Source organism: Chiloscyllium punctatum, chromosome 24, assembly GCF_047496795.1.
Source record: "Chiloscyllium punctatum isolate Juve2018m chromosome 24, sChiPun1.3, whole genome shotgun sequence".
Lineage (NCBI taxonomy): Eukaryota > Metazoa > Chordata > Chondrichthyes > Orectolobiformes > Hemiscylliidae > Chiloscyllium > Chiloscyllium punctatum.
This window is the reverse complement of record NC_092762.1, coordinates 56,990,905-57,018,310: the sequence shown is the minus strand read 5'-3', so window position 1 is coordinate 57,018,310 and position 27,406 is coordinate 56,990,905. Positions and strand designations below refer to the sequence as shown.

General features: G+C 41.1%; 1 protein-coding gene across 1 annotated transcript in view; it reads left to right on the top strand.

Annotated features, from left to right (window-relative positions):
- The first annotated feature begins 19,537 nt into the window (after nucleotides 1–19,537).
- Nucleotides 19,538–27,406, top strand: part of LOC140494561 (protein-lysine 6-oxidase-like) — a 38,432-nt gene continuing 30,563 nt past the window's right edge. Inside the window, exons 1-2 of the mRNA XM_072593870.1 lie at nucleotides 19,538–20,242; nucleotides 25,532–25,640. Coding sequence (XP_072449971.1) covers nucleotides 19,720–20,242; nucleotides 25,532–25,640 — 632 coding nt within the window. The 5' untranslated portion in view covers nucleotides 19,538–19,719. The remainder of the gene's footprint in view (nucleotides 20,243–25,531; nucleotides 25,641–27,406) is intronic.

Here is a 27,406-nt window from a genome sequence, read left to right as displayed (position 1 = left end):
CAGCTCTCTGTGGCAAGGCACCACCACCCGCACGTTCTCCTCCCAGCCACTCACATTCCTGCTTGGAAATATATCCGCGTTTCTTCACTGTTGCTGGGTCAAAATCCTGAGATACCCTCCCTGAGTGCATTGTGGATCTACTTACAGCACATGCACTGCAGTGGTTCAAGGAGGCTCACCACAACCTTCTCCAGGACAATGAGGGACAGGCAATAAATACTCTCCAGCCAGTGAAGACCACATCCCATGAGTGAATAAAAAACAGAGTTCCAAAGACTCAGAATATTTGGCTGATGGAAACAGGTTCCTTTCTAGCTTTTCTATCCAGGTCTCTTACCATTTTATAAACTTGATTTAAATCTCCCTTCAGACTCCTCTGTTCTAAAGAAAACAACTATAGCCCATACAATCTTTCCTTGTAGCATACATTCCCCATTTCTGGAAACGTATTTTTATTTGTAAATCTCATCTGGATTATCTCCAAAGGGATCATATGTTCCCTGCAATGCTGTGACCAACACTTTTATCTTGCCGTTCAGACCAACACTGCTAACTGCACATTGAGATACCAGTCCAGCATATCTCAGGCTTTTGGGTATCTGCACACACACTGTCCCTGAGGCTGTTTGTTACTAAAAAGTAAAATTCTTCAACTGTGTATTCACTGTTACAATCCTGCATTTACATCTGTATATAGTAGGTTCTCAAATACAGCTCTCTAGTCTTAGTTCACATGCTCATTCTGGGATGGCATCTCTCTCTCTCTCTCATGTGGATGATCAGTCACAGCATGCTTTACGTGAATCTTATTATTCCATAATCTAAATGTTTCCAGTGCTCTAGCTGCAGTCTAAATAGTCCGTTATACAGTTCTAGCATAACTTCTTTGCTCATAAAGCTTAGAATTCACCCAATAAAGGGAGATAATTCACATATCTCTTTGATTATCCTAACTACTTGTCTTTCTACATTATGGGATCTCTAGTCATACATTTCAATGTCCCTGCATTCCTCTACATATCTTAGAATCATACAACTTATTTTATTATTTTATGCCTTGGTGATATAGAAACATAGAAATTCAACAGGAGCAGACCATTTGACCCTTCAAGCCTGCTTTGTCATTAAATATGATCATTGCTAATCATCCAACTCAATCTCCTGTCCCATTTTCCCCTATACCCTTTGATCCCTTTATCCCTAAGAACTATGTCTAAGCCTGTCTTAAAAACATTCAGTGCTATGGCCTCAACACCTTTCTGTGGCAGAAAATTCCACAGGCTCACCACTGTTTGGGTGAAAAACATTCTCCTTATACAGAGATGGTGCTCCAATTTCGATGTCTAAGTAGGAACTCTATTTATACTTTATTTAAGTACACACAGCATGGAAAACAGTTAACAGACACACATAATCAAACACCAAACAACCGATTTCACTCAGGCATTCCTTTGTACATTCTCCAGAATGAATTCAATTTGCCACCTGAAAAGTTTATTGTGTCTTTGTGCAGTGTACAACTTTCATTCTCAAAATCAATCATATTGCTCAACTTCATCTCATCTGTACATCTTTCAATCATGCTTCCTGCCTTTTGGGTTAAATCATCACCATGAACAGTAAGGAACCCCATAAGTGGAACCTATTGGAAAGAACCTACCAGTTACAAAAAACACCCATCAATCATAGCCCTTTACCTTCTGCCACTGAGACAATATTATCTCCAGTTTTGTACTTTCCCTTGACTCCAATGCTCAAAGTAGACAGTGGTAGTGGGCAAATATGTCTTGAAAATGCCACGGGAAAATCTGAGGAATTTGTAATCTGTTGTTCCTTGTCAAAATTGCTCTACTCCCAACCTCTGCACTGAATTGGTCCATTGCATAAATGAAAGTGTAGCAAGCACAGAAAAGCAATGTGCAGTTTAAAGAGAGAAACATATCTGCGTGAGACATGGCTCCCCTCGATGTGTGACTTCCTATTTTGATCAAACTACAGGCAGAGGTGTATCCGCAGAGAGCTCAAATGCTGTATTCAATTTATGATGCCTGGAGACAGGAGCTACAGCTGTAATCACAGACTTTATCTCTGATGCTGTTGTCCCAATGATGGTTTCCCTAACTGCCACCCTTTCTACACCTCCAATCGTAGCTTCTGCCTCCAGAGGAGTAGCAAGAGAAGGGGGCAGGGAGTCTGGTGACAAGCATTATAGAGTTATAGAGTCATACAGCACAGAAATAGAGCCTTCAGTCCAACTAGTTCATGCCGACCATAATCTTAAACTAAATCAGTCCCACCTACCTGCTCTTGGCCTATATTCCTCCAAATATTTCTTATTCATGTACTTATCCAAATGTCTTCTAAATGTTGTAACTGTACTGTCATCCCCTCCTTCCTCTGGAAGTTCATTCCACCTACAAACCTCTCCCTGTGTAAACAAAATCCCTTCATGTCTTTTTAAAATCTTTCTCCTCTCACCTTTAAAATATACCCCAAATCTTGAAATCCCCCACACTCGGGAAAAGACACCTGAAATTTATCTTATCTATCCCCTTCATTGTTATATAAACTTCTATAAGTTCATCTCTCAATCTCCTACATTCAAGTAAAAATGTTCCAGCATATGCAGCCTCTCCTTATAACTGAAACCCTCCATTTCTGGCAACATCCTGGTTAGTCTCTTCTGAACTCTTTCCATTAGATAATGCCCTTTTTGAAATGGAATGTAGCACACTCTCCGGGACCACCACTTCCAGCACAGTTGAACTTCAACATCCTTTGGGACTGGGAAAAAACCCAAGAGGGAGGAAAAGAAAAAAAGATGGATGCAGATGGAAACCCAGAGCAGTCGGCAGAAGTAGGTCCATAAGGCATCCTACTGAAAAAGGAGCAACAGCTAACAGAGAGAATGTCAGCAGTCACACATTGGTAAGAATGAAAACTTCCATTTAAATCAAAACTGTTCCTTCCCACTTCCCATATTGTTTTCTGTGTTTAGCTTTTGTTTGAACCAGTACCGTGTTATGTCTTGTCAAATAAGGGTGTTACTTTGCAAAATGAACTTTTAATCTAACATTAATTTGACATGTTACACATGGTCAGCATTGATCTAATTAGTTCTTGGCTTGAGGTTGGATGAGCTCATTGAACTGCTGTCTATTTAAAGGTCTTTCACTTTGTTAACCTGAAGAAAAAGAGATGGAAAAATCTACAACCTTGATTAGGTGATATTGCTGTGGGACTGCATCAGCTAATAGTAAAAATGAATTAGGAGCAGGTGAAAATCAAAATGTATTCCACAGAAGTCAAGAAAACTCAAGTAAATCTCAGATGGAAAAAAAAACTTTGAGCCTGCTTGAATCCCAGGAGCTTTTAATTTCCTGACCAGCGGTCTGCCATGTGGGAGTATATCAGAAACTTTGCTGAAATTCATATCTACTGCCTCCACCCTGCTTGTTACTGATTCAAGACAATACATTCACACTCATGAGGTAAATCCATGATGACTGTGCTTAATTAATCTACACTTCTATAAACTATGACATATACATTTCTCAGAATATCTTCCAAAAGTTTGTACGTCACTAAGATAGGCTGATTGGCCTATAATTACTTCAGCTTCCCTTCCTCCCTTTGTCCTTTGGCATCATACCTCTGGTTGGAGATGACTGAACAATGATGGTCGGGGACTCTGCTATTTTGTCCCTTACTTCCCTTAGCAGCCTTTTATAAGGGGGTGCTGAGTTTTCCACTTCTGAGGAAGCTAAACACTTCAATAGTTCCTCCCTGTTTATTTTCTGCCTTCACATATTTTTAATACATTCCTCTATATTTGTCACATCCATCTTCTATATTAAATATATCTCCCAATTTGGGATCACCTGCAAATTTTGAAATTCTTCTTTCTGATTCCGAAGTGTTAATGTAAATAGTGAACGATGGTTGCTCCTGCCATGTTAACGCACCACTTCTAACCCATTGCCGTTTTGAATAACTACCTCTTAATTATCTTAAAGCTTTCAGCTCTAATTTCTAACTCCACATGCTCTGACTTTAATAAAAATTTACTATGTGGTAGAAATATTATGTCTATTGTATTATGCTTACCGATTTTGTTACATTTTCAAGAAATTCAATATAGTTAGCCAAACATTCAATGTGGTTTGCCCTTTTAGTATCCACTCTGACTCTGCTTAATTACGTTGTCAGTTTCTCAATGATTTTAAATAAGGACATTTGACAAGGAGCAGAAGCAGGCCATTCAGCCCACTGAGTCTACTCCGCCATTCAATGAGATCATGGTTGAACTGATAATCCTCAACTTCACTTTCCTGCCTTTTACAGATAACCTTTGATTCTCTTACTGGTTAAAAGTCTGTCTGTCTCAGTCTTGAATAAACTGAATGATTCACTCCTGACAGCCCTATGTGATAAAGAATTCCACATTCATTCACTTTTTAAATAGATCTTTGATAAGAATTCCATTACCTTTCCTATCACCAATGTTAAGTAAATCAATCCACAGTTCTGAAGTGTTCTATCTCCATTTCTAAATAGTGTAATATTGTACTGATTTATAAGCCTGTACCAATCTATATCATTACTTGTTTCCATTCTGACAACAGTCCTTCATTTCTCTGAAGAATCCCTAACTCTGCTTTTAATGAGCAACCTTTGAGGTTTTTAGCATTTGTGGAATTCCAGAAAGTTCTTCCTGCGTTACTGGCAGTGCAAACACAGATGAGATTTCCAAGTTCCTGTCCAAACAACAGAACAGTTTGAAGTCCTTCCTCATTCGCTACATTATGTGGAGATTGGGTTTGGACACCTGCTGGTTTAGCAACAGGAATGTGTGATTCTCCACTGATCTTGAGGCCCCTGTAGTTCACTTTTGAGATGTCCTTTTTAAATCCAATATCCAATTCAGAAATGCTTGCAACTTTTGGCAGTAGTTAGTTCGTAGAACAGCAAACAAACATGACTGTATCAGAGAACAGCCTTCTGTGACTGGGAAAAAGTTGCCATGTTACTGTTAAGTGATTGCATGAGCTTGTAACTGATGGAATCATCCAAGCTGTCTTTTGTAAGCAAAAAGTTGATCCATTGCAATTTCATGCCTTAAGAGTGTATTTTATTAAACATCAATAGAGGTTAAGAGTGGAATATTGTTTGTTGCTCATGGTTACTGCAAGATTTGTCATATTTCATTGAAATCTGGCTGTCCCTCATCCCTTAACTAGGAGATGCTGGTGACCTCCAGTGCTTTTACATGTATTCATTTGCACATATATGAACATAAACAATGATTGTTGGCAGGTTATTCAACTGTAGAGCCATCACAGCTGAGTGCAGTTCTACCCTCACTTTGCATCATCCACATATACGCATATTCCAGGATGCCAAATCTGAAGCTTAGAAGCCTTACCTGATTTTTCCCTTCTCTAACTAGAGTGCGGAGCAGAATCATGCAAACAGCTGGTGCTAGTCTAGGAGGTGTACCTCCATATCTTGTTTCATGCTGATGTGTAATGATATCCCTCAAGCTGGATAACGAATTGTCTCCCTCTAATGGAGAGAGAGAGAGATGTTTATGGTTCTTCATGGACTAAGGTTAAACACAATTACAATTGGAAATAACTGAATCTAAGTAATTTCTCCTTCTTAGGTTGTTCCTTAGGATTGAGAATGACTTGGTTCCATTCTGGTTCAATGGGTTTGAGGTGGCTGATAATTTCACTTTATAATCTATGGACTCTGTGATTGTAGAACTGAAAATGTGTTGCTGGAAAAGCGCAGGAGGTCAGGCAGCATCCAAGGAACAGGAGAATCGACGTTTCGGGTATAAGCCCTTCTTCAGGAAGGACTTATGCCCGAAACATCAATTCTCCTGTTCCTTGGATGCTGCCTGACCTGCTGCGCTTTTCCAGCAACACATTTTCAGCTCTGATCTCCAGCATCTGCAATCCTCACTTTCTCCTCTGTGATTGTAGAGGCAAGTGATGTTTGAGGCTAGAGTAGGTAAGTTGTTTGGAGGTTTGTGTGCTTTCTCTGAAGCCATGATTTTGTTTCTGTGTGCTCCTGACCATGACTATCGATGTGTATGGCTCCTTCTTGAATGAACCTTTTCCATATTCGTGAACCATTTTATGAAGGCATCACTGTTTCTACTTCTCTAGTGCTTTGAGATGCCTTTTGTAGGTTGCACAAGTATCGGAAGCATTTACGATTGTGGAAATCATTGTTGCTTGGAAAATCATTATTCAAGCATTGATGTTGAGATCCTGGTCCTCAGACACTCTTTTCCTCAGTTATACAAAAGTTGAGCTGGTACACTGGAGCTGATGATGAACTTCCTCATCTACATCTACTTTCATCAAAAGGATGCTCCCAAGATACATGAAATGATCCAAGGAGGGAGGCTGCAGTGGGAGGGTAGAGGAAGGAACGTTGCACAGTTGGTTGGGAGAGGGAGGAGGGATGTTGAAGGAGAAATATCTCCCTAAAATGGGGCAGGAAATTCAGAAATAACCAACAAAATGAATTAATTGCAAATGAATGTGAAATCTTCAGGCTACTATCTTCAGGATGACTATATATGAGGAAAATATACTGGATGGTATTGTAATGAACGCTGTATCAAGTGTTAAATTTAAATCTGAGATTGAGATGAAATGAAAGGGATAGTAAACAATTGCCTGATTACATTCTTAAAGCTTTGGGTATATGTGTTGGAAACACACTAGCTGTGATCCCACCAATCTGTAGGAAGTATTTTTATGGTGATGATATTTTGCATGTAGAAATGTAGAAGTTACTTTGAAGAAAGCTTTTGTTGCTAACTTTCACCTGTAGCCTTGTGCCTTTTTAAATGCTGTGGGCTAAGAAATTAATGCTTCATGAGTATTGTGACATTTGAAACTAAATGAAAGGTTAGTAATGAGGACATTTGATGTATTCAACTAATTCTGAATCTGTGTGAGTCCAAATGCCTCAAGATTTCACAGCAGTATCAGAGGATACTATATGACCCCAGGACTGATTAAACAAGTTGGTAAGAATGAAAAGGTAAACTTTAAATATCAAAAAGTGTTCCTCAAGAAAATCTGAAGAAGAACCGTTGGTGTGGACCAAGGGGAATAATTTTTGACCCCTGTTTCCAATTCTGAAAGATGTGAGGAGCAGGGTTAAAGATCGGGGAGATTGTGGATCAAGTGGTAGAAACAGGGAAAGCACGAAGGCTCATGATTTGTTTCCTGCCCCTGTCTTAACAAAATACCCCAATTGTTGACTTCCAACAAAAAAGCATCTTCCATTGTAAGAGGCATGACTCCAACCAGTTGGGAGTCCCACCATCCCACACCGGCTGGTTCCTATGGTTAGGACATCTTGATATCACACTTGGTTAAATATTGCTTTAATCTCAAAGATGGTCATTCTCATCCTAACTTGGATTCAATTTTTTGTTCATGTTTTTACCAAGACTGAAGTGAAGTCAATTCTTGAGTTCAGGGGATTCTTTACACAAACAAGGAAATAAAATATGTGTGCACTAAAATTACAGGAATTGTAGTGCAGAAAGTGGAATAAGAATTGATTGGATCAATAAGGGGCTTTAAAATATTTCTGGGTGGGCGGCACGGTGGCTCAGTGGTTAACACTGCTGCCTCACAGCGCCAGGGACTCAGGTTTGATTCCAGTCTCGAGCAACTATCTGTGAGGAGTTTGCATGGGTTTCCTCTGGATGCTCCGGTTTTCCCCCACAGTCTAAAGATGTGTAGGTTAGGTGAATTGGCCATGCTAAATTGTCCATAGTTTTCAGGGACATGCAGGTGGGATAAATGTAGAGTGATAGGGTAGGAGAATGGGTCTGGATAGGTTACTCTTCAGAGGGTTGGTGCAGATTTGTTGGGCTGAAGGGCCTGTTTCCATGCTGTAGGGATTCTATGAAATAAGATGAGCAAATGGCCTTTGTCACGTGCTCACCTTGTGAACATACAGTGTTTATAGTTCTGTTGCTACTCAGTGAGATTTTGGTATGTACATTGATCTTAGGAAAGGTACTTGATTGAGTTTTTTTCATTCATGCATGGGCTGAAGGTTTTGCCGATTAATTATGGGGTAAAAAATACCTAGTGGAATGCTAGCTGAGAATAGGATTCAACGGGACTGCAAAACACTTCATTGGTCAAGTATTCTGATGATACTGGCTGGTGCTTGTGCAACAAATGATCTTTTGAACAAGGTGCTAGCTACTCATACAATTATATCTCAGTGAGGGAGTTACCTCTAATGTAGAAAGGGAGAAAACTGATTGAGGACATAATCCACAGGATGAGGAATAGCTGATTAATTTTCAGCAAGACAGTCTCAGTTTGAGGTTGAATGTTACACAAAGTTTATCGAGAAAACGGAATAGATAAAATCGTAAAATGTGAATTTAACAATAATCCCTCAATGCTCGCTGCTTCTTTCCAAAATGTTCTGGGTTTTACGCGGATGCAGTGCCAGGAGTCTTGGGCAATTCCTGCTGTGTTCTAAAGGTCTTGTTAAAATAGAATAATTTTTCTAGCAATGCTTCTAAAACGGCCTAACCTCCATAGGGTAACACCCACAGTGGGAAACACCGTTTGGAATCGCACTTGTATCCCATCGGTCCAGTTGCAGCATTGATGAACATGACATTTTTTCCACTGGATGGAATTTGCAGCAAATGATTAGTATTCATCTGGAATATTAGATATGACAGGCATCAGATTTGGTAGGGAAAGATGGTTGAACAGGAAGCAGCACATTGACTTGTTTTGACATCATAAGGGGCATTTACTGCGAGCAGCTTTGTTTCTTTAATATTAAAGTTCACTGAGTCAAAATTTAGTTGGTTGGATTGGATGGTGTTGTGATTCAATCCTTTCATCTCTGTTCCATATTCTTCAATGAACTCAGCCAAGATAAATCACAACCACTAAATAGCAGCCAAATCTAATTATTCCAAATTTTCTGCATCTTCAGGATCAAATGTCCCTGTGTATAATACCTTCTTCCTTTGGGACTAGAATAATTTTAATTAATTATTTATTGTCTCTAGAATTAGAATTAGCTTTTAACTCGGTACAGTTAAAAGTTTACAATGGTGCCATCTTAGGTAACAAGATACAAAATCTTACATTAAGAATAGAAGAGTAAAGAAATAAGTGTAACATTCAACATTACAGTAAGAAATAATATTAAATGTTTCAAGTTGCAGCCCCTCATTAGCCATGGGCCTACAGTTGCTTCTCACTGGGCTTTCCCTAAGAGGGCTCGATCTCTCTCCCTCCCTGTGTTTGACCTCTCCCCTGTGCTGGGCCTGATCTCTTGATTCCAACAGCTCTGTGCTGCTGTCTCGTTGCCGATCACCATCCTCTCTCTCCCACTCTGGGTTTGATCTCTCTCTCTCACTGCATTTGATTTCTACCCTGTGCTGGCCTCAATCTTTTGATTCCTGCACCTCTATGCTGCTGCCTCGTTGTCGAGTGCCATCTGGGCTGATCAGCCACCTCGCAACAGTCAGAGTCCTGCGCTAATGCTGCTTCAGGCTCCCAGCCACTTACATGATTTCGCCTACTGCCAAAGTTCTGCCCGGGCACACCAACCGCCTTGTGGCCAACCATCAGTCACTGCTCTGGGCCCCCAGCCATTGCCATTGCTGCCACTGCCTCCATAACTGAGCTCACTCCAGAAGGTAACTAGAGAGAAAAAATAAGTAAAACTAAAAAAAAAGAAGTGAGGAAAGAAGATAGAAAAGTGGCTCAGCGGCCCTACTCTGCTGCCATCTTGGAGCTAAGTAATTGCTTGAGAATCCACAAAGTCGCTAGCAAATAGTGGATTGTACTTCCTATCACTGCAGTGAAGAAATAGTTGGTTTTACCTCCTATCACCTTAATGAAGAAGTAGTATCAGTCTGTTCCACAGGGAACTGTATACTTTTCAACACAATCTTAGTTTTGCTTTGCTACCATATTTGTCGAATCAGACAGCTTTGATTGTGTTTCTACAGGTATCACTACCTTCAGGTACTTTGTTCAGATGGCCATTTGGCCACAGTCATCACAACTGAGCCCAAATCTGTTGAACAGCAAGTATTCAGAATGAAGCTCCTTCATTGTCTAGTGGTGCTGAGGTTAATTATAACTGAAATTAAGTTTTGGTAAAAGTAACCCTCGAAAGGTTTGCCCTGTGTGGGCTGCAAGGGATCCTGTTTTTTTCTTGAAGAGTGAAAATATTTGCAATATTAAGGGGAATAATTTGGCATGGAACAATATCCTTTACTAAGACTGCATCTTTTGGAAATCTCTGAATATAATCTGAGGTAGGATATGTGCTGTCACTATCTCTTCATTCTGTTTCCTTTCTCTTAATAAGTGTGTCTCTTTGGCCCAATTTTCAGCTCTTACATTTTGGTCCTTTTTAATGTTAGGAGGCTAAGTGGAATTTTTGCCATCTGCATGCCTACTGCTTTTCAATTTTCCTGCTCCACCATTTTTATCGTCGCATACAGAGTCAAACAAATGTACAGCACGGAAAGCTACCCTTTGGTCCAACTCGTCCATGCCGACCAGATATCCCAATCTGACCTAGTCCCATTTGCCAGCATTTGGCCCATATCCTTCTAAACCCTTCCTATTCATATACCCATCCAGAAGCACAACCTTCTACGTGAAAATGTTGCCCCTTAGTTCCCTTTTATATCTTTCTGCTCTCATCCTAAACCTATACGCTCTAGTTCTGGACTCCCCCACCCTAGGGAAAAGACTTTGTCTACTGACTCTATCCATGCATCCCATGATTTTATAAACCTCTATAAAGTCAACCGTCAGCCTCCCACACTCAAGGGAAAGCAGTCCCAGCCTATTCAGCCTCTCCCTATAGCTCAAATCCTCCAAGCCTGGCAACATCATTGTAAATCTTTTCTGAACCCTTTCAAGTTTCACAACATCCTTCCAATGGAAAGGAGACCAGAATTGCACACAAAATTCCAAAAGTGGCCAAACCAACATCCTGCACAGCTGCAACATGATCTACCAACTCTTGTACTCAATACTCTGACCAATAAAGGAAAGGCATTTAACTACGGAACAGTTGGAGCTGTTGTTCACTGATTAAAGGCTTCAGCTGAGGTTTGAAACCCAGTCTTTAAGAAAATCTTCAAATGGGCCGTAAAATGTGAAGTTGCATTTTGGGGATCCGCAGCAGTGGATTTGTCTACCCTTGTGGAGGATAGCAAAGATTAGGTTTTGGCTTTTGATAGGCCAAGCATGGATATTGGCTTGTCAAGTATCAAGGATAGCCAGGTCTTAGAGTGCAGGCTGCTAATTCGAGTGTTAAATAGAATTAATGACAATATGTTAGTTTAGCTTTGCACTTTTCTTAAAAAAAAACTCTAAATGTCCCAGGCATTGTAGGATTATTTCACATTCTTGAATGAATTTGCTGAATTCTGCAACACTGATCATTATCTCAAGATTGCTTCCTGAATTGGCAGGTAGTTTAACTTAATCAGGCTCTGAACAGCAATGTATTGAAATCCAAACTCAACACCTCGTACTTCTATGACACAAGTATGTCCACTTATTCATATTAAAGAAAACTTTTTATGACTTCCCTCAGCTTATTGGCAAGACAGGAATATTTGTTGATTGGTAAAAGGGAATCAGTGAACATTGTCTATTTGGATTTTTAAAGGCCTTTGATAAACTGCCACATATGAGGTCAGTAAGCAAAATTGAAGTGTATGGGAATAGAAGCTAATACACCAGTATGGATTGTGGAGGGAGAAAACAGTAGGTCATCGTCATGTTTGGCAGATTGTGACCAATGGATTAATCCTTGGAATCCTGCTATTCACAAAATTCACAACTGATCTTGGAGGAACCTGCTTGGGAGAGATCACAGCATAGAAACAGATAAGTAAATAGGTTTAAGTATAGCCTTGCTGTAAATCTACAATAGTGAGTAGAGTGGGTTCTTTCTTGATTATGTTTTACTTGAGATATGGCTTTTAATTAAACTTTAAAATATAAGCCATAAATATTAAGTTAGCCTGGAGCAATGTTTTGTAGAGGAATAAGACAGTGTTATTTTCTGGGTCTGTAGCTTGGAAGAAGAAAAAAATGGCCCTTAGTCAAGTGATATGCTCTTCTTGTCAGATGTGGGAGTTTAGGGAGAGTTTACGTATTACTGAGTATTACATCTGCAATAAATGCCATTGGATGTGAATCCTATCAGATCAAATGGATCGGTTGGAGAGACAGTTAGAGGCAATGAGGAATTTACAAGAGCAAGGGGTGTGATGGATGGCAGTTATAGGAAGGGGGAAAAGTCACAGATACAGTCACATAGACGGGTTAACTCCAGGAAAGGTAAGAGAGGTAGGCAGGTAGTGCAGGCGTCTTCTGTGGCTAACCTCATTTCAAACAAATATGCTGTTTTGGAAAATGATGGGAGTGATTGATTCTCAGAGGAATGTAGCATGAACAGCCAAGTTTCTAGTATCGAGACTGGCTCTAATGCAATGAGGGATACATCAGGTTCCAAGAGATCAATTGAGTTAGGGGACTGTCAAGTCCGAGGCACAGACAGTCATTTCTGTGGCCAGCAGGGAAATATCATAATGGTGTGTTGCCTCCCTGGTGCCAGGATCAAGGTGAGGGTGCAGAATGTTCTCAAGGGGGAGAGAACCCAGCAGGGGATCATTGTACACATTGGAACCAACGACATAGGAAGGGAAAAGGATGAGATTTTGCAGGGAGAATATAGAGATCTAGGCAGGAATTTAAAAAGGAAATCCTCGAGAGTTGGAATACCTGGATTACTCCCAGTGCTATGAGCTAGTGAGGGCACAAATAGGAGGATAGAGCATGGCTGAGGAAGTGGTGCATGGGAGAAGGATTCAAATTTTTGAATCTTTTGGGGTAGAAGTGACCTGTACAAGAAGGCGGATTGCATCTAAATTGGAAGGAGACTAATATACTGGCAGGAGGATTTGCTAGAGCTGCTCAGAAGGATTTAAACTGGTAAGGTCGGGGGTGGGGGAGGTGGGGGGGGGAGCCAGGGAGATAGTGAGGAAAGAGACCAGGGAGATAGTAAGGAAAGAGAGAGAGACTGGTACAGTTGAGAAAACAAGTGATCAAACAGTCAGTGGAACTGAGAAATAAGAAAGGGATGATCACCTTATTGGAATTGTATTATAGACACCCCTAATAGTCAGCCAGAAATTGAGAAACAAATTTGTAAGGAGATCTCAGTTTTCTGTAAGAATAATAGGGTAGTTATGGTAGGGGATTTTAACCTTCCAGACAAAGACTGGGATTGCCATACTGTTCAGGTTTTAGATGGAGAGGAATTTGTAAGCGTGTACATGAAAATTTTCTGATTTAGTATGTGGATGTACCTACTACAGAAGGTGCAAAACTTGACTTAATCTTGGTCAATAAAGCAGGGCAGGTGACTGAAGTGTCAGTGGGGGAGCACTTTGGGGCCAGCGACCATAATTCTATTAGTTTTAAAATAGTGATGGAAAAAGATAGACCAGATCCAAAAGTTGAAGTTCTAAATTAGAGGAAGGCTAATTTTTAACAGTATTAGGCAAGAACTTTCCAAAGCTGATTGGAGGCAGATGTTCGCAAGTAAAGGGATGGCTGGAAAATGGGAAGATTTCAGAAATGAGATAACGAGAGTCCAGAGAAAGTATATTCCTGTTAGGGTGAAAGGAAAGGCTGGCAGGTTGAGGGAATGCTGGATGACTAAAGAAATTGAGGGTCTGGTTAAGAAAAAGAAGGAAGCTTATGTCAGGTATAGACAGGATAGATTGTGAATCCTTAGAGGAGTATAAAGGCAGTAGGAGTATACTAAAGAGGGAAATCAGGAGGGCAAAAAGGGGACATGAGTTAGCTTTGGCAAATAGGGTTAAGGACAATCCAAAGTGGTTTCACAAACATATTAAAGACAAAAGGGTACCTGGGGAGAGAACAGGGCCCCTCAAAGATCAGCAAGGCCTTTGTGTGGAGCTGCAGGAGATGGGGGAGATAGTAAATGAGTAGTTTGCATCAGTGTTTACTGTGGAGAAGGACATGGAAGATATAGAATGTAGGGAAATAGATGGTGACATTTTGAAAAAATGTCCATATTACAGAGGAGGAAGTGTTGGATGTCTTGAAACACATGAAAGTGGATACATCCCCAGGACCTGATTAGGTGGGAAGCTAGGGAAGTGATTGCTAGGCTTCTTTCCAAGATTTTTGTATCATTGATAGTTACAGGTAAGGTGCCGGAAGACTGGAGGCTGGCTAACGTGGTGCCACTATTTAAGAAAGGTGGTAAGGAGAAGCCAGGGAACAATAGACCAGTGAGCCTGATGTTGGTGGGCAAGTTGTTGGAGGGAATCTTGAGGGACAGGATTTACAAGTATTTGGAAAGGCAAGGACTGATTAGGGATAGTCAGCATTGGATTTGTGCATAGAAAATCATGTCTCACAAACTTGATTGAGTTTTTTGAAGAAGTAGGAAAGAGGATTGATGAGGGTAGAGTGATGGACATGATCTATATGGACTTCAGTAAGGCGTTCGACAAGGTTCCCCATGGGAGACTGGTTAGCAAGGTTAGATCTCATGGAATATGGGGAGAACTAGCCATTTGGATACAGAACTGGCTCAAAGGTAGAAGACAGAGGGTGATTGTGGAGGGTTGTTTTTCAGACTGGAGCCTGTGACCAGTGGAGTGCCACAAGGATCGGTGCTGGGTCCACTACTTTTCATCATTTATATAAATGATTCGGATGTGACCATGAGAGGTATAGTTAGCAAGTTTGCAGATGACACCAAAATTGGAGGTGTAGTGGACAACAAAGAACGTTACCTCAGATTACAACAGGATCTTGATCAGATGGGCCAATGGGCTGAGAAGTGGCAGATGGAGTTTCATTTCGATAAATGGGAGATATTGCATTTTGGGAAAGCAAATCTTAGCAGGACTTATACACTTAATGGTAAGGTCCTAAGGAATGTTGCTGAACAAAGAGACCTTGGGATGCAGGTTCATAGCTCCTTGAAAGTAGAGTCGCAGAGGGGCATGGATAGGATAAACCGACATAGTGTTTTCCCTGGGGTGGGGGAGTCCAGAACTAGAGGGTATAAGTTTAGGGTGAGAGGGGAAAGATATAAAAGAGACCTTTTTCATGCAGAGGGTGGTACATGCATGGAATGAGCTGCCAGAGGAAGTGGTGAAGGCTGGTACAATTGCGATGTTTAAAAGGCGTCTGGATGGGTATATGAATAAGAAAGGTTTGGAGCGATATGGGCCGGGTGCTGGCAAGTGGGACTAGATTAGGTTGGGATATCTGGCAGCATGTATGAGTTGGACCAAAGGGTCTGTTTCCGTGCTGTACATCTCTATGACTGTGATTATTTGGATGTGGAGACCAATTGTGAAATTCCAAGTTCATGGATAACACAACTTAGAATGATGTACAGGAGACAGTGTTGGACTGGGGTGGACAAAGTTATATTCCAACAGGTTTGTTTGGAAGCACTAGCTTTCAGAGTGTTTTATAAAACCTTGAGTTATCTTGAGAATGTGTCTTAAAACAAGTTCTGGGATTTACATATTAATATATCAAAACCTGCAACCCATTCCAAAAGATGAAAGATATAACAACAACCTCGGTTTGTTCAATATATCATTTCAGTTGCATGGCACTGTAATCTCTTGCTATAAATTCTGTGTCTTATGGTCCTGCTCCATAGCTATGTTATGAAGGAATAGCGCTCTGAAAGCTAGTGCTTCCAAATAAACCTGTTGGACTATAACCTGGTGTTGTGTGATTTTTAACAACATGGAATAGAAGTTTATTGTCAGATGTACTTTTACATGAAAAATACAGTGAAACGTCTTGTAAGTTGCCCCACCATGGTATCAATGGCAGACGTCACACAAATAATAACAATTAAGAGAAAGTTCATCAGTTCGGTTAACGGCTCCTGGACTTGGGGAAAGCTGACTTAGGAACAATGGAATACCCTAAAGATGCAGCTGGTTTATAGACTGCCATGTCAGACCACTAGAAACTCGGCTGGAAGCCTCCACTGAAGAAGACCGCCATGCCGGGCTGAGACCACCACACCCAAATGAGACCACCTGCCAAGCCACTAAAATACCAGGACACCGAAGATGAAGAGGACCTCCACACAGGGATGAGACCTCCATGCCATGACAAGATTGCCACGCTGGTAGATCGCCAAACTGGGAAACCACCACAACAGGAGACTGCTACACAGGGAGATCACCACACTGGAAGACCGACACAGTGGGAGACCGACACACAGAGAGACTGCCACACTGGGAGACCAACAGACTAGCAGACCGCCAAGCTGGGAAACCACCACACCAGGAGACTGCCGGGAAACTGCCACAGAGGAAGTCCACCACACTGGGAGATCGCCACACTGAGAGACGGCACACTGAGAGATTGCCACACTGGGAAACCAACACACAGCGAGACTGCAACACTGGGAGACAACCAAGCTGGGAAACCACCATACCACAAGACCACCAGGAGACTGCCACACTGGGAGACTGCCACAAAGGGAGACCACCACAATGGGAGATTACCATAACAGAAGACCACCACACAGGGAGACTGCCATGCTGGGCCGAGAACACCTTTCTCCTCCTTTGGGTTCAACCTGATGGGAATGGGAGTTGTGAGGCAAATGCAAAAAGGCTTCACAGAGATAGTGACTGAGTGAGAAAGAACTTGGCAGATGGAATATGATATGGACAATTGTGACATTCACCACTTAGGTAGAAGGAATGGAGGTGCAGAGTATTTCTTAAACAGTAAGAGATTGGAAAATATTGCTGTCCAAAGTGACCTAGGTGTCCTTGTTCAGAAGTGATTGAAAGCTAAAATGCATGTTCAGCAAGTAATTTAGAAGGCAAGTAATACGTAAACCTTTAGTGCAAAAGAATTTGATTACACAAGCAAAGAAGCCATTCCTCAGTTGTATAGAATACTGGTGTGATCACACTTGAAGTGTTGTGCGCAATTCTGGTCCCCTTGCCTAAGGAAGGATATACATGCTATAAAGAGAATGTAGCAGATGTGTACCAGAATGATTTGACTTTGGACTGACCAATGAGGAGACACTGTGGAGACTGGGCCTGTATTCCCTGGAGTTTAGAAGAATGAGAGGCGATCTCACAGAAACAGGAATTTTTGAGTTATTCAGCATGGATGGTGAAAGTTGTTTGGCCTGGCTGCATAGTCTAGAACATGAAGGAACAATCGCAGAATAAAAGGTCTGAGGTGATGATGAATTTCTTTAACCTTGGCGAATGGCATTGAAGCTGGTGGTTAGCTAGATCTGATTGCACTGAGATTGTATCATATTTACTATAAAAAATACATGCTTAATTGTAACTAATTCTATGTAGATAAAAATCTTTAAAATCAATTTCTAAGGCCTCTGACATTAATGTAGATTTATTGTCACTGCATATAAAGATACAGTGAAAACTGTTTTTGCATGTTATATGTAAAGCATGATCACAATTTGGTGCCATCTTGAAACACTGAATATAATGCAAGATTTTACTGCAATAGAGTTCATCTTTTTCCCCTTGTTCCTCCTCCACTGCTCCTCCAGTCACTGCTTGACTGAAATGGGCTCTTGTGTCTCTGTGGTAAGGTATTACCTTAAAATGAGATGGGTGCTGGTTTCGAAGCTGAATGTTCGAGAGCGTCTGTACCAGGTCACTGTGGGAGTCTCAAGGTGAAACCATCAGACAGTGCAGTGATTATATTTGTTCCCTGTGCCTTTGGAAATTGTATTCAGGCCAGAAAAAGAGGAGCTTCAGTTCTTCAATCCCAGATGAATGGAAACAAATTTTTCGTACCACCACTGGAGAACAGTGGGCGGCACGGTGTCACAGTGGTTAGCACTGCTGCCTCGCAGCGCCGGAGATCCGGGTTCAATTCCCGCCTCAGGCGACTGACTGTGTGGAGTTTGCACGTTCTCCCCGTGTCTGCGTGGGTTTCCTCCGGGTTCTCCGGTTTCCTCCCACAGTCCAAAGATGTGCAGGTCAGGTGAATTGGCCATGCTAAATTGCCCGTAGTGTTAGGTCAGGGGTAGATGTAGATGTAGGGGTATGGGTGGGTTACGCTTCGGCGGGCGCTGTGTGGACTTGTTGGGCCGAAGGGCCTGTTTCCACACTGTAAGTAATCTAATCTAATCAACAATTTGATCAGCAGGAAATCCAGGGCTGGCGGTGGGTTGGGACAAACAGAGCAGAACACTTTAACCCATCAAATGACAGATCAAACAATAAAAATTTTGCAAAATGTTTGCTGCCTGACATTAGGAATGTTTTAAAATTAAACACACTGTATATAGATGAATACAGAGTTTATTTCTAATAATCATCAACACTATCAGAAGAAATGTCTCTTTTAACAAATGGACTGTTAGACTGTGCAATGCATTCTACTGTGAATAAAAAAAAGTCCTTTAAGAGCCAAGGTTTAATGGCTGAAACATTCTGAGATCAGTTTGTGAGGAATTGCTGAACAATGCCTTAGGAAAGTTAGGAGCTGGGTGAGTGGGAGTCAGGGTGAATTGAAATGAGGTTCCTAATGCTGTTGATAAAGATTTTACCAACTAGGTGGCAAAATCTAAAAATTAGGGCCACACCATTCAGGAGAGATATATGGAAGCACTTCTGTAAACAAAGGGTGATAGTTGTTTGGAACTCTCTTCCACACATGGCAGAGGATGCTAGATTAGATCTAAATTTTAAATGAGGTATTTTATTTGAGCAAAAATATTCAGATATGAGGCAAAAGTCATGGATCTCATTGAGATGCACAGATAGGGTTGACAGTCAGAATCTTTTCCCTAGAATTGAACTGTGTAATACTCGGGAGCATGCATTTAACGTTCAAAGTTCAAAGGAGATGCGATGAGCAAGCTTTTTTACGCCGAGAATGCTAGGTACTTGGTACTGCCAAGGGATAGTGATGGAGGCAGACGGCATAGGGATGTTTAAAGGAATTTTAGATAAGCGCATAAATATGCAAGGATTAGATGGATATGGTCCATGCATGGGTGGGAAGAAGGGATCCGTTTAATTTGGTATCATGTTAGCACTACATCATGGGCCGAAGGGCCTGTTCCTGTGCTTTACTATTCTATGGTGGAACAGAGGGGCTGAACGGCCTATTCCTGTTTCTATTTTGCAGGCGATGTGGATGGATGATAATTTTCAAACCAAACTTCAACCCTAATGTTACGGGAACGTTACAGTTACAGTAACTGTTTTTCTTAGAACAAACGCGAACCACATTGTGAAGGATTGACTGTAATATTCCACGGAGTGGTGTGCTTGCATTCCCCGTTGGTACTAGACTCGGTGGGGGGCGAGTTCATGGGAGGGGGTGAGGGGGGAATGAGAGAGCAAGAGAGCGAGGGGGAGAAGACGTACTGGCTCATTTTAACCGAGTGGGCGGTAGTCATTAAAACAATCTTGAGTTTAACGGGTTAAAACATCTGAGCTCATCAGCCCTGAGCAAACTTGAGGCAAGATACACAAAGTATACTTGAAGCTGTGTCAAAACTATCCTCCACTCTATAGGGAGCTCCAATTGAGAGATCAGAGTGACAATAGATTTTTCCATCAGTGAAACAATGAGAGAATTCCTGACAATTACTTTCTGTTTCCTTTCAGTTTGCGGGACGTGTGGTCAGGAGGAGCCCAACGGCATGTGGAGACAGAAGATCCGCTGGGCGAATAACGGGCAGGTGTACAGTTTGTTAAACAGCGGCGCAGCTTACCGGCCCCCGGGCCAGGGGCGAGGAGCGGAGTCCCCACCCCAGAACATCTATCTGAGCACCGCCAGGGAGAGCAGCCCGATCCGGGAGCAGCCTCGGCTATCCCGGGGGCCTGGCAGGACACTCAGCACCCGCCAACTAGGTCCCGGAGCCCGGCTTCACACCGAGGGGCGGCTGCCCAGGGACAGAGAGCCTCTGACCCCCGGCCTGGAGCAGCGGGGGGCCGCCGGCCATTCAGCTGAATTGCAAGGGGACGATCCGCGGAGTCACTTCAAGAACCGCAATAGTGTGTTTTACAACGTCTACAGCTCACCCCCCCAGCCATCCCGACCCGTCATCCGCCGAAGACTTGGGCTCGGGACCAGCTATTTCCAAAACGGTGAGAGTACCCCATTCTGGTGGTGGTGGTGGGGAGTGGGATGGGTAAGGGTTAGAGGCAGCTTTCTGCTGCCCTAAGCTGAGGTTGGGGGAATTACATTCTGTGAAAGAGGTAGACAAGATCACATCTCCCCTCCCACTTCCACCCCCACCCCCAATATTGGCTCTTCTTTCCCCTCTGAGAGAGACTCAGTTAGACTCTTAGATAAAAGCAAAGAGACTGCGGATGCTGAAGATCTGAAACAAACGCAGAAAATGCTGGAGAAACTCAGCAGATCTGGCAGCATCTGGAGAGAGAGAGAGAAACGGAGTTAACATTTCTAGTTCAGTATTTCTACTTCTCAACAGCTTCAAATTTTGCAAACAAAAACAAAAATTGCTGGAAAGGCTCAGCAATATTTGTAGAGAGAATCAGAGTTAACGTTTCGGGTTCAATTCCAAGGAAGGGTCACTGGAGCCAGACATTAACTCTGATTTCTCTCCACAAATGCCAGACTGGCTGAGCTTTTTCCAGCAATTTCTGTTTTTGTTTCGAATTAAGCCTTTCCTGGTCTGTATAGCTCAGACACCAGATGATGTATTTGCTCATTGTCTCAGTAAACAGCAGTACAGCTCTGAGTGCTTGCTCTTTTGTGGAATACAATGTATATAGTTTGTAGTTTAAATTCATTCTTGTGGGTGTAGTTTTATACTTGCAACCAGAATTGAGACGTTTGATTGATGTAGCTAGTCCCCGCATCGCCTTTATTTGAACATTTTCCTAGAAAAACACATGCGTTATTTCTGAAACAAGAACAACATGTAGCAATCATTTAACAGGGTCAGTAAACATCCAAGGTAGGTGAAGGGGAAAAAAGAGTTAACGTTTGGCCAGAACGCCTGTTCATTGTGTTTGAGCAAGTCTTGGATCTGATCATAATCTCTTGTGCCAATGGGAGAAGTGCAGTCAGTGGTGTCACACGTAACTGGCACAGTTCCAGCTTCAATCGTTATTACTTATAGTGTGAGCGTGAGGTGTAACTACACAGCTCAAAACATATTCACCAGTGCGGCACAAAATAAATCACACGGTGGGGGCGGGTTCTGCTGTCCGTTATTGTCCGATGTCATTTTCTGGGAGCTGTGCCCATATACAGGGAGTTGATTGTTTTGACTTGGGTGTGAAGGTTTCAATGTTTAATCTGACAACCAACACCGTTCCATATCCTCTGTATACTTGTTGAAACTGCATGCCATCACAAGGAAACCCCTGAAAGGCACGAGAGATAGCGCAAGGAAATCAGATGGAGGTTTGAAGGGAGGGTAAAAAATATCACATTTCTATTAACCATCATTGCTGAGAGAAATTTCTACCGCCAATATACTGAAAAAGATTTAATGTATCATTGACAAAAACAGAATCCTAGCCTATTTTAAACTGCTGGTACTGGCTATAAACTGCATGTATACCTGGCACTGGAAGGGCTCTTGCTTCCCTCCATTCCTTTAGTTCACTGGGGCAAATTTCCTCCCTATGTTTACCCCCTAACACAGTTGTGAACTTTCATCATTCTCAATGTTCTCCCCCTTATTTCCTCTGCACATTCCTCCAGTCAGAAGGGCCACATCCTGTTTCCTTGAACTTTTCATTAAACTGCTGACCATCCATGTCCATTCCTGATTTGCTTCCATTATTAGGAAGGGAGTCAGCAATGATTTAGTCCCTGTTTGTTTATCCTTTTGCAAACAGTATATCTCAAATAATAATAGATGGATTTCAATAAAGTTTGATACTGGAGGGTGAACAGATTAGATTTTGAAACAATACAGCTCCAGATCCTGGATTTTTTTAAAAGGATCCTTTAACATTGGGAGATATGGTAAAATTATTTTTAGAATGTTGTGAATTATTTTAAATTGTTGTGGATTGTGTCAAATTGAAACTTGCTGGAGCTTTCAAAATGTGAGTAGAGTTAGCCAGCTTTAAGAAGATTTGTAGCTCAGGTTGAGATTCTGGATGTAGGTTTGTTCATTGAGCTGGAAGGTTTGGTTTCAGACATTTCACCACCATACTAGATAACATCATCAGTGAGCATCCAGATAAAGCACTGTGGTATGGCCCACCTTTTATTTATGTGTTTAGGTTTCCTTGAGTTGGTGATGTCATTTCCTATTCCTTTTTTCAGGGTGGTAAATGGGATCCAAGTCAATGTGTTTGTTGATGGAGTTCCAGTTGGAATGCCATGCTTCTAGGAATTCTCACAATACATCGATCCTAGGACAAGGTCAACCGAGACACACGCGAGAATTCCTAGAAGCATGACATTCCAACCAGAACTCTTTCAACTTGGATTCCATTTACTAAACCCCGAGAAAAAGAACAGGAAATTACATCACCACCGGAAATGACGTCACTGACCTAAGGAAAGCTAAACACATAAATAAAAAGTTGCCATACCACCAGTGCTTCATCTGGAGGCTCACTGTTTGTTACCTAGTATGGTGATGAAACGTCTGAACCCGAACCTTCCAGCTCAGTGATCAAACCTACATCCAGTGTGAGTAGAGTTTTCAGAGCAGATTGTTGTACAGAGGTTGGCTTGGTGGCTGTTAATAAAAATAATTTTTTTTCAGCTTTATAGCTACAGCATCACCTAGGCAGGACTGCAAAGGAAGAGCTGCATAATTGCAGTAATATTGGGCAAAGATAGTGTAGCAGAGATATTTGTTCTACTGAGTGTCCTCTTCACTTATGTTGTTAATGGTTCTCTATACTCAGGTACTGTCCTCTACCTTCAAATTTGCCATCATCATCTCTCTATACAAGAAAGGTAACCCATGACATTTTACCATTACACTATGATCCTTTCTCCAGCCTCACATTTGTCACAAATTCCTTAAAGTTTCAAGTTCCATCTACTATCACTGTTAGATCTGTGTCCATCTTTTCTAGAATTTTGTTTGAGCCCCTTCAATGAGGTTTTGGCCACGGCTTAATTACCCGAATTGCAATTATGAAAGTCACAGATAGCATCCAATGTAACTGTGATTATGATAAACTATTCATCTTTGTCTTTCACCCATTGTAACCCTTGATATAGTTGTTGAAACTATCATCCACCTCTGCCTCTCCACAATTATCTAGCTGTATGAGACTGCATCTATGTATTTCCATTCTTGTCTCTCCAATTGTAGGTAGATAATTCCCTGCAATGTTTTCTCTTCCCACATTTGCATTCTCATCTGTCTCATCCCCTTCTCCCCTCCTCCCTCGCCCACACAATTAATCTATCTTTTGCCTCCTTCTATTTCTCACTTACATTCTGCCCTTGGCAAACATCATCCAAAAATGCAGTGTTAGTTTCCATGTGTATGCTAATGACACCAAGCTCTACATCATCTACTGAACCTTCTATTATTTCCAACTTGTCTGCTATCCAGAATTGGATGAGCAAAAATTTCTTCCAGTTATATAATAGAAAGAGCAAAGGCTCTTTCTATTAGATTAGATTAGATTACTTACAGTGTGGAAACAGGCCCTTCGCCACAACAAATCCACACCGCCCCGTCGAAGCGTAACCCACCCATACCCCTACATCTACATCTACCCCTTACCTAACACTACGGGCATGGCCAATTCACCTGACCTGCACATCTTTGGACTGTGGGAGGAAACCGGAGCACCCGGAGGAAACCCACGCAGACATGGGGAGAACGTGCAAACTCCACACAGTCAGTCGCCTGAGGCGGGAATTGAACCCGGGTTTCTGGCGCTGTGAGGCAGCAGTGCTAACCACTGTGCCACCGTGCCGCCCACGGTGTTTGTCTGAGAATGTTGTGGATTGTCCTCACACAAACTCCATTCACTAGCCTCATGATTTCATTCACCCCCAATCCCCACCAGCAATTGTTTGAAGCTGTACCAGCTTTTGCAAGTTGACATTTCAATCGACCAGGTGATGAACTGTCAACAATTAAACATCCATGCCTTTGGTTAGACCACCACAGAATTACTTGTCTTCAAACTTACATAACTCATTTGCTGAGATCTGAGCTCTGAAATTTTCTCCTTAAACATTTCAACCATGCTATCCCTCCTATTCTAGACACATCTGAAATAAAATTCTTTGATCAAACTTCTAGTCTTCTACCCTAATAAGTGTGGCTTTCCATGAAATTTTGTTTGATCACACTCAATACATTTTACAAAAGTGTTCACAGTACTATATAAATAAAATTTATTGTTATGCCATGCCAAGTACAAGGTACTCCCCTCAACGAAACCGATTGCATTGACGATGGACCAAACTAACATGTTTAACATTATTAGTTTGTTTGCTATTAATACTGGTATTGTGTAATAATGCACTTGTATCAGAAGCATATCCACCTGGTTTTCACTGAATATTTAACAAATTTGTAAATTATTAGACACTAACACAAAAATTTCATATGAGCAAATTATTACTGTGTGCAATCAGCTCCCCCACTGACAGCCCCAGCTCAGTTAACATAGTGTATGACAGCAACCTGAATGAATCACAGTCTTAAAACACAGGAGATATTTTACAACCAGCAAATTAACTGATTTACACAAATCAAAATCCCACAAACAACAAAGAAAATGAATAGCAAGCTGATTTATTCTTGGTTCTTTTAAGAAGAATATTCTTAAAAGAAGGAGATTTAAAGAGCTTGCTAATCATCTTCAAACGCTACATGGGTTATATGGATACCATCCTCCATGATGGAAATTTTATTTTTATTGTAGGCTTTGTAATAATTGTGTCTAAGTAGAACTGGAACAGCTTTGGACAAGAAAGTCAATTGTGTCTCAGTGGTGTAATTGGAAATATGCTCAACTGAAAATAGACTGGGCACCAAAATTATAATTCTTGGCCAGCTGTTGATTTCCTGGTACATCTGTATCATGGGACGTAGATGAATCAGCTGTTAAGATTTTGACAAAATTTAAAGATCAACAATGCCAAACTTCTGAAGTTAAGCCACATCCCTACCTCTTTTTGTCATGTCTGCAATTTGGTTTTTGGAACAAGACATTGATGACATTCCCAAATCCCAGAAACAAATGGAAGGTGCAGGAAATATATACTTTTGTGCATGGCTAAAGCAAAAAATGGTAGCTTACATAATTTAATGGACTTTCAATAGTTCTGTAGCCAGATACTCCAGCTGTATGTTTGAATTATGAAACCTAGATGAATCCAATGTCTCAGTTTGCACCAGTTTGCCTTATAGTTTCAATTGATTGAGAAAACTCAACACAAGCATGCTTACATTTCTTTTCCAGGGCTTCCTGACTTAGTTCCTGATCCATATTACATTCAAGCGTCCATGTATATCCAAAGGATGCACATGTATGCACTGAGATGTGCGGCTGAGGAGAATTGCCTCTCAAGGTAAGACCTACCAATTCTACAATGAACCAATAGATCTAAAAATCAAAATGACAATCAGACACCTCACACTATAACTCTTATTCCAATCAGGACCAGGAGAGCTTGCTATTTATCAAAAATTGAGTTCAGACATTTCATCTGAATTTATAGTTTATAGATGGTTCAGACCTCTTTGGTATTCTATTAGAACGTACATAAGGAAAGAATACAATACAATTTTAAAGTTTAAACTTATTGCTTTCTCTTTTACAGATTTATTTAGAGATTTTTCTAAAATATATTCTGCAATTTGCGTCTTACACCAGTATATGTATCAACTTTCCGTAATATTCTAGCAATATATGGTTCTCTTGTGATGATAGAGGCGCAAGGATACATTGATTATTATTCATGAAAATAGATATATAAAAATCTTTGTTAATTGCAAAATAGTTTCTTGAAAGTATATGATTTTTAGATTATTTTGCAAAAAGGCAAGTCATTCTGTTATCCGTTAGCATTTTTTTGTTCAGCTGAAGTGTGCACATAACCCTGCAGCCTCCACAGATTACTATGCTAAATATTTTTAAATAAATAAAAAGTGAGGAGCTCATTGGGCATTTTCATCTGGTAGATGACTGACTTTGTTATTTTTCAGATATTAACTGAGTGAAGTCACTCCATGGAAGGATCATATATTGGTAATTGTAAGAGGAAAGAAATCGCTAACTTACCTTCTTATCATATCACATCTCCTTCCAGAAATATAAAAACATTGCCTTATTATTCATTTATATTATATTAGAATGGTTGGTGGCACTGGGTACTGCTTGTGGGCTAGTTTAGTTGTGATGCTGTAATGCAAATCAAATACAAACAATAGCAAAGATGTTGTGAATGGCTAAATTCAGAAACAAACACTTAATGTATCAGCATGCCCAGGGATATTTCTCTCTTTTTAGGTTGACCAAGGTTTTCTTTAATTCTGTGTGTCATGATAAATAAAGCTTAATATGGTGATTTTACAAAAATACCAGTGCAGCAATAAATGTACTGAAGTAGATCTGGGTAATACTAAGTTAGCAGCTTACTTTACATCTCTCCCTGTCAGTAGCTGACTCATTGTGCAATAAAGTAAAATGGATGGCAGTTAAAATGAACCCTTTAAAATTTATGGCTAAAATCTGAAATGCTAAATAAGTGATAAACATACAAGCATCATTTAAAAATGTGTTAATATCTGCACACCTTGTTTTTCTTTGTGCTCTCTCTACATACTTCTGTGCCCCCTCTCTTTACTCTTGTTACATTAACCATTGTGCTGCTTGGGAGAAAATTACTCCTAGAACCTAGCCTCCTTTTATTTCCTCATCCAGAGTACATTTTCTCTTATTGTCCTTGGAGAGAGAAAACATTGAACAATAGTCAACCAGGCTCCTTTCTCACCTAATAGACCCAAAGAAACATTGAAGTATGTGCAGAAACAGGAGATGTGGCCCAGGAAGAATTAATTAAACACTTGAAATGCCACAGTGTGCAAGGCTGTGGGCCAAGAGTTGGGAAAGTGGGACTGTTGTCTGTAGGTGCTTGATAACTGCTGCAGTCAGGATGGGACAAAAGGTTTTTTCTTCGTATTCTGTAAAATTCTACAATAGGCAGATAAACCAATAATGTGAAGAAGGTCTGGCTATGTAGCAGCTGTTCACTTAGGATTGGCAGTTGAAGGTAAGGGTGTGTGACTGGCATACAGTTTGCATAGTTGAGATTTTGTTTTGGCACCAAACAAC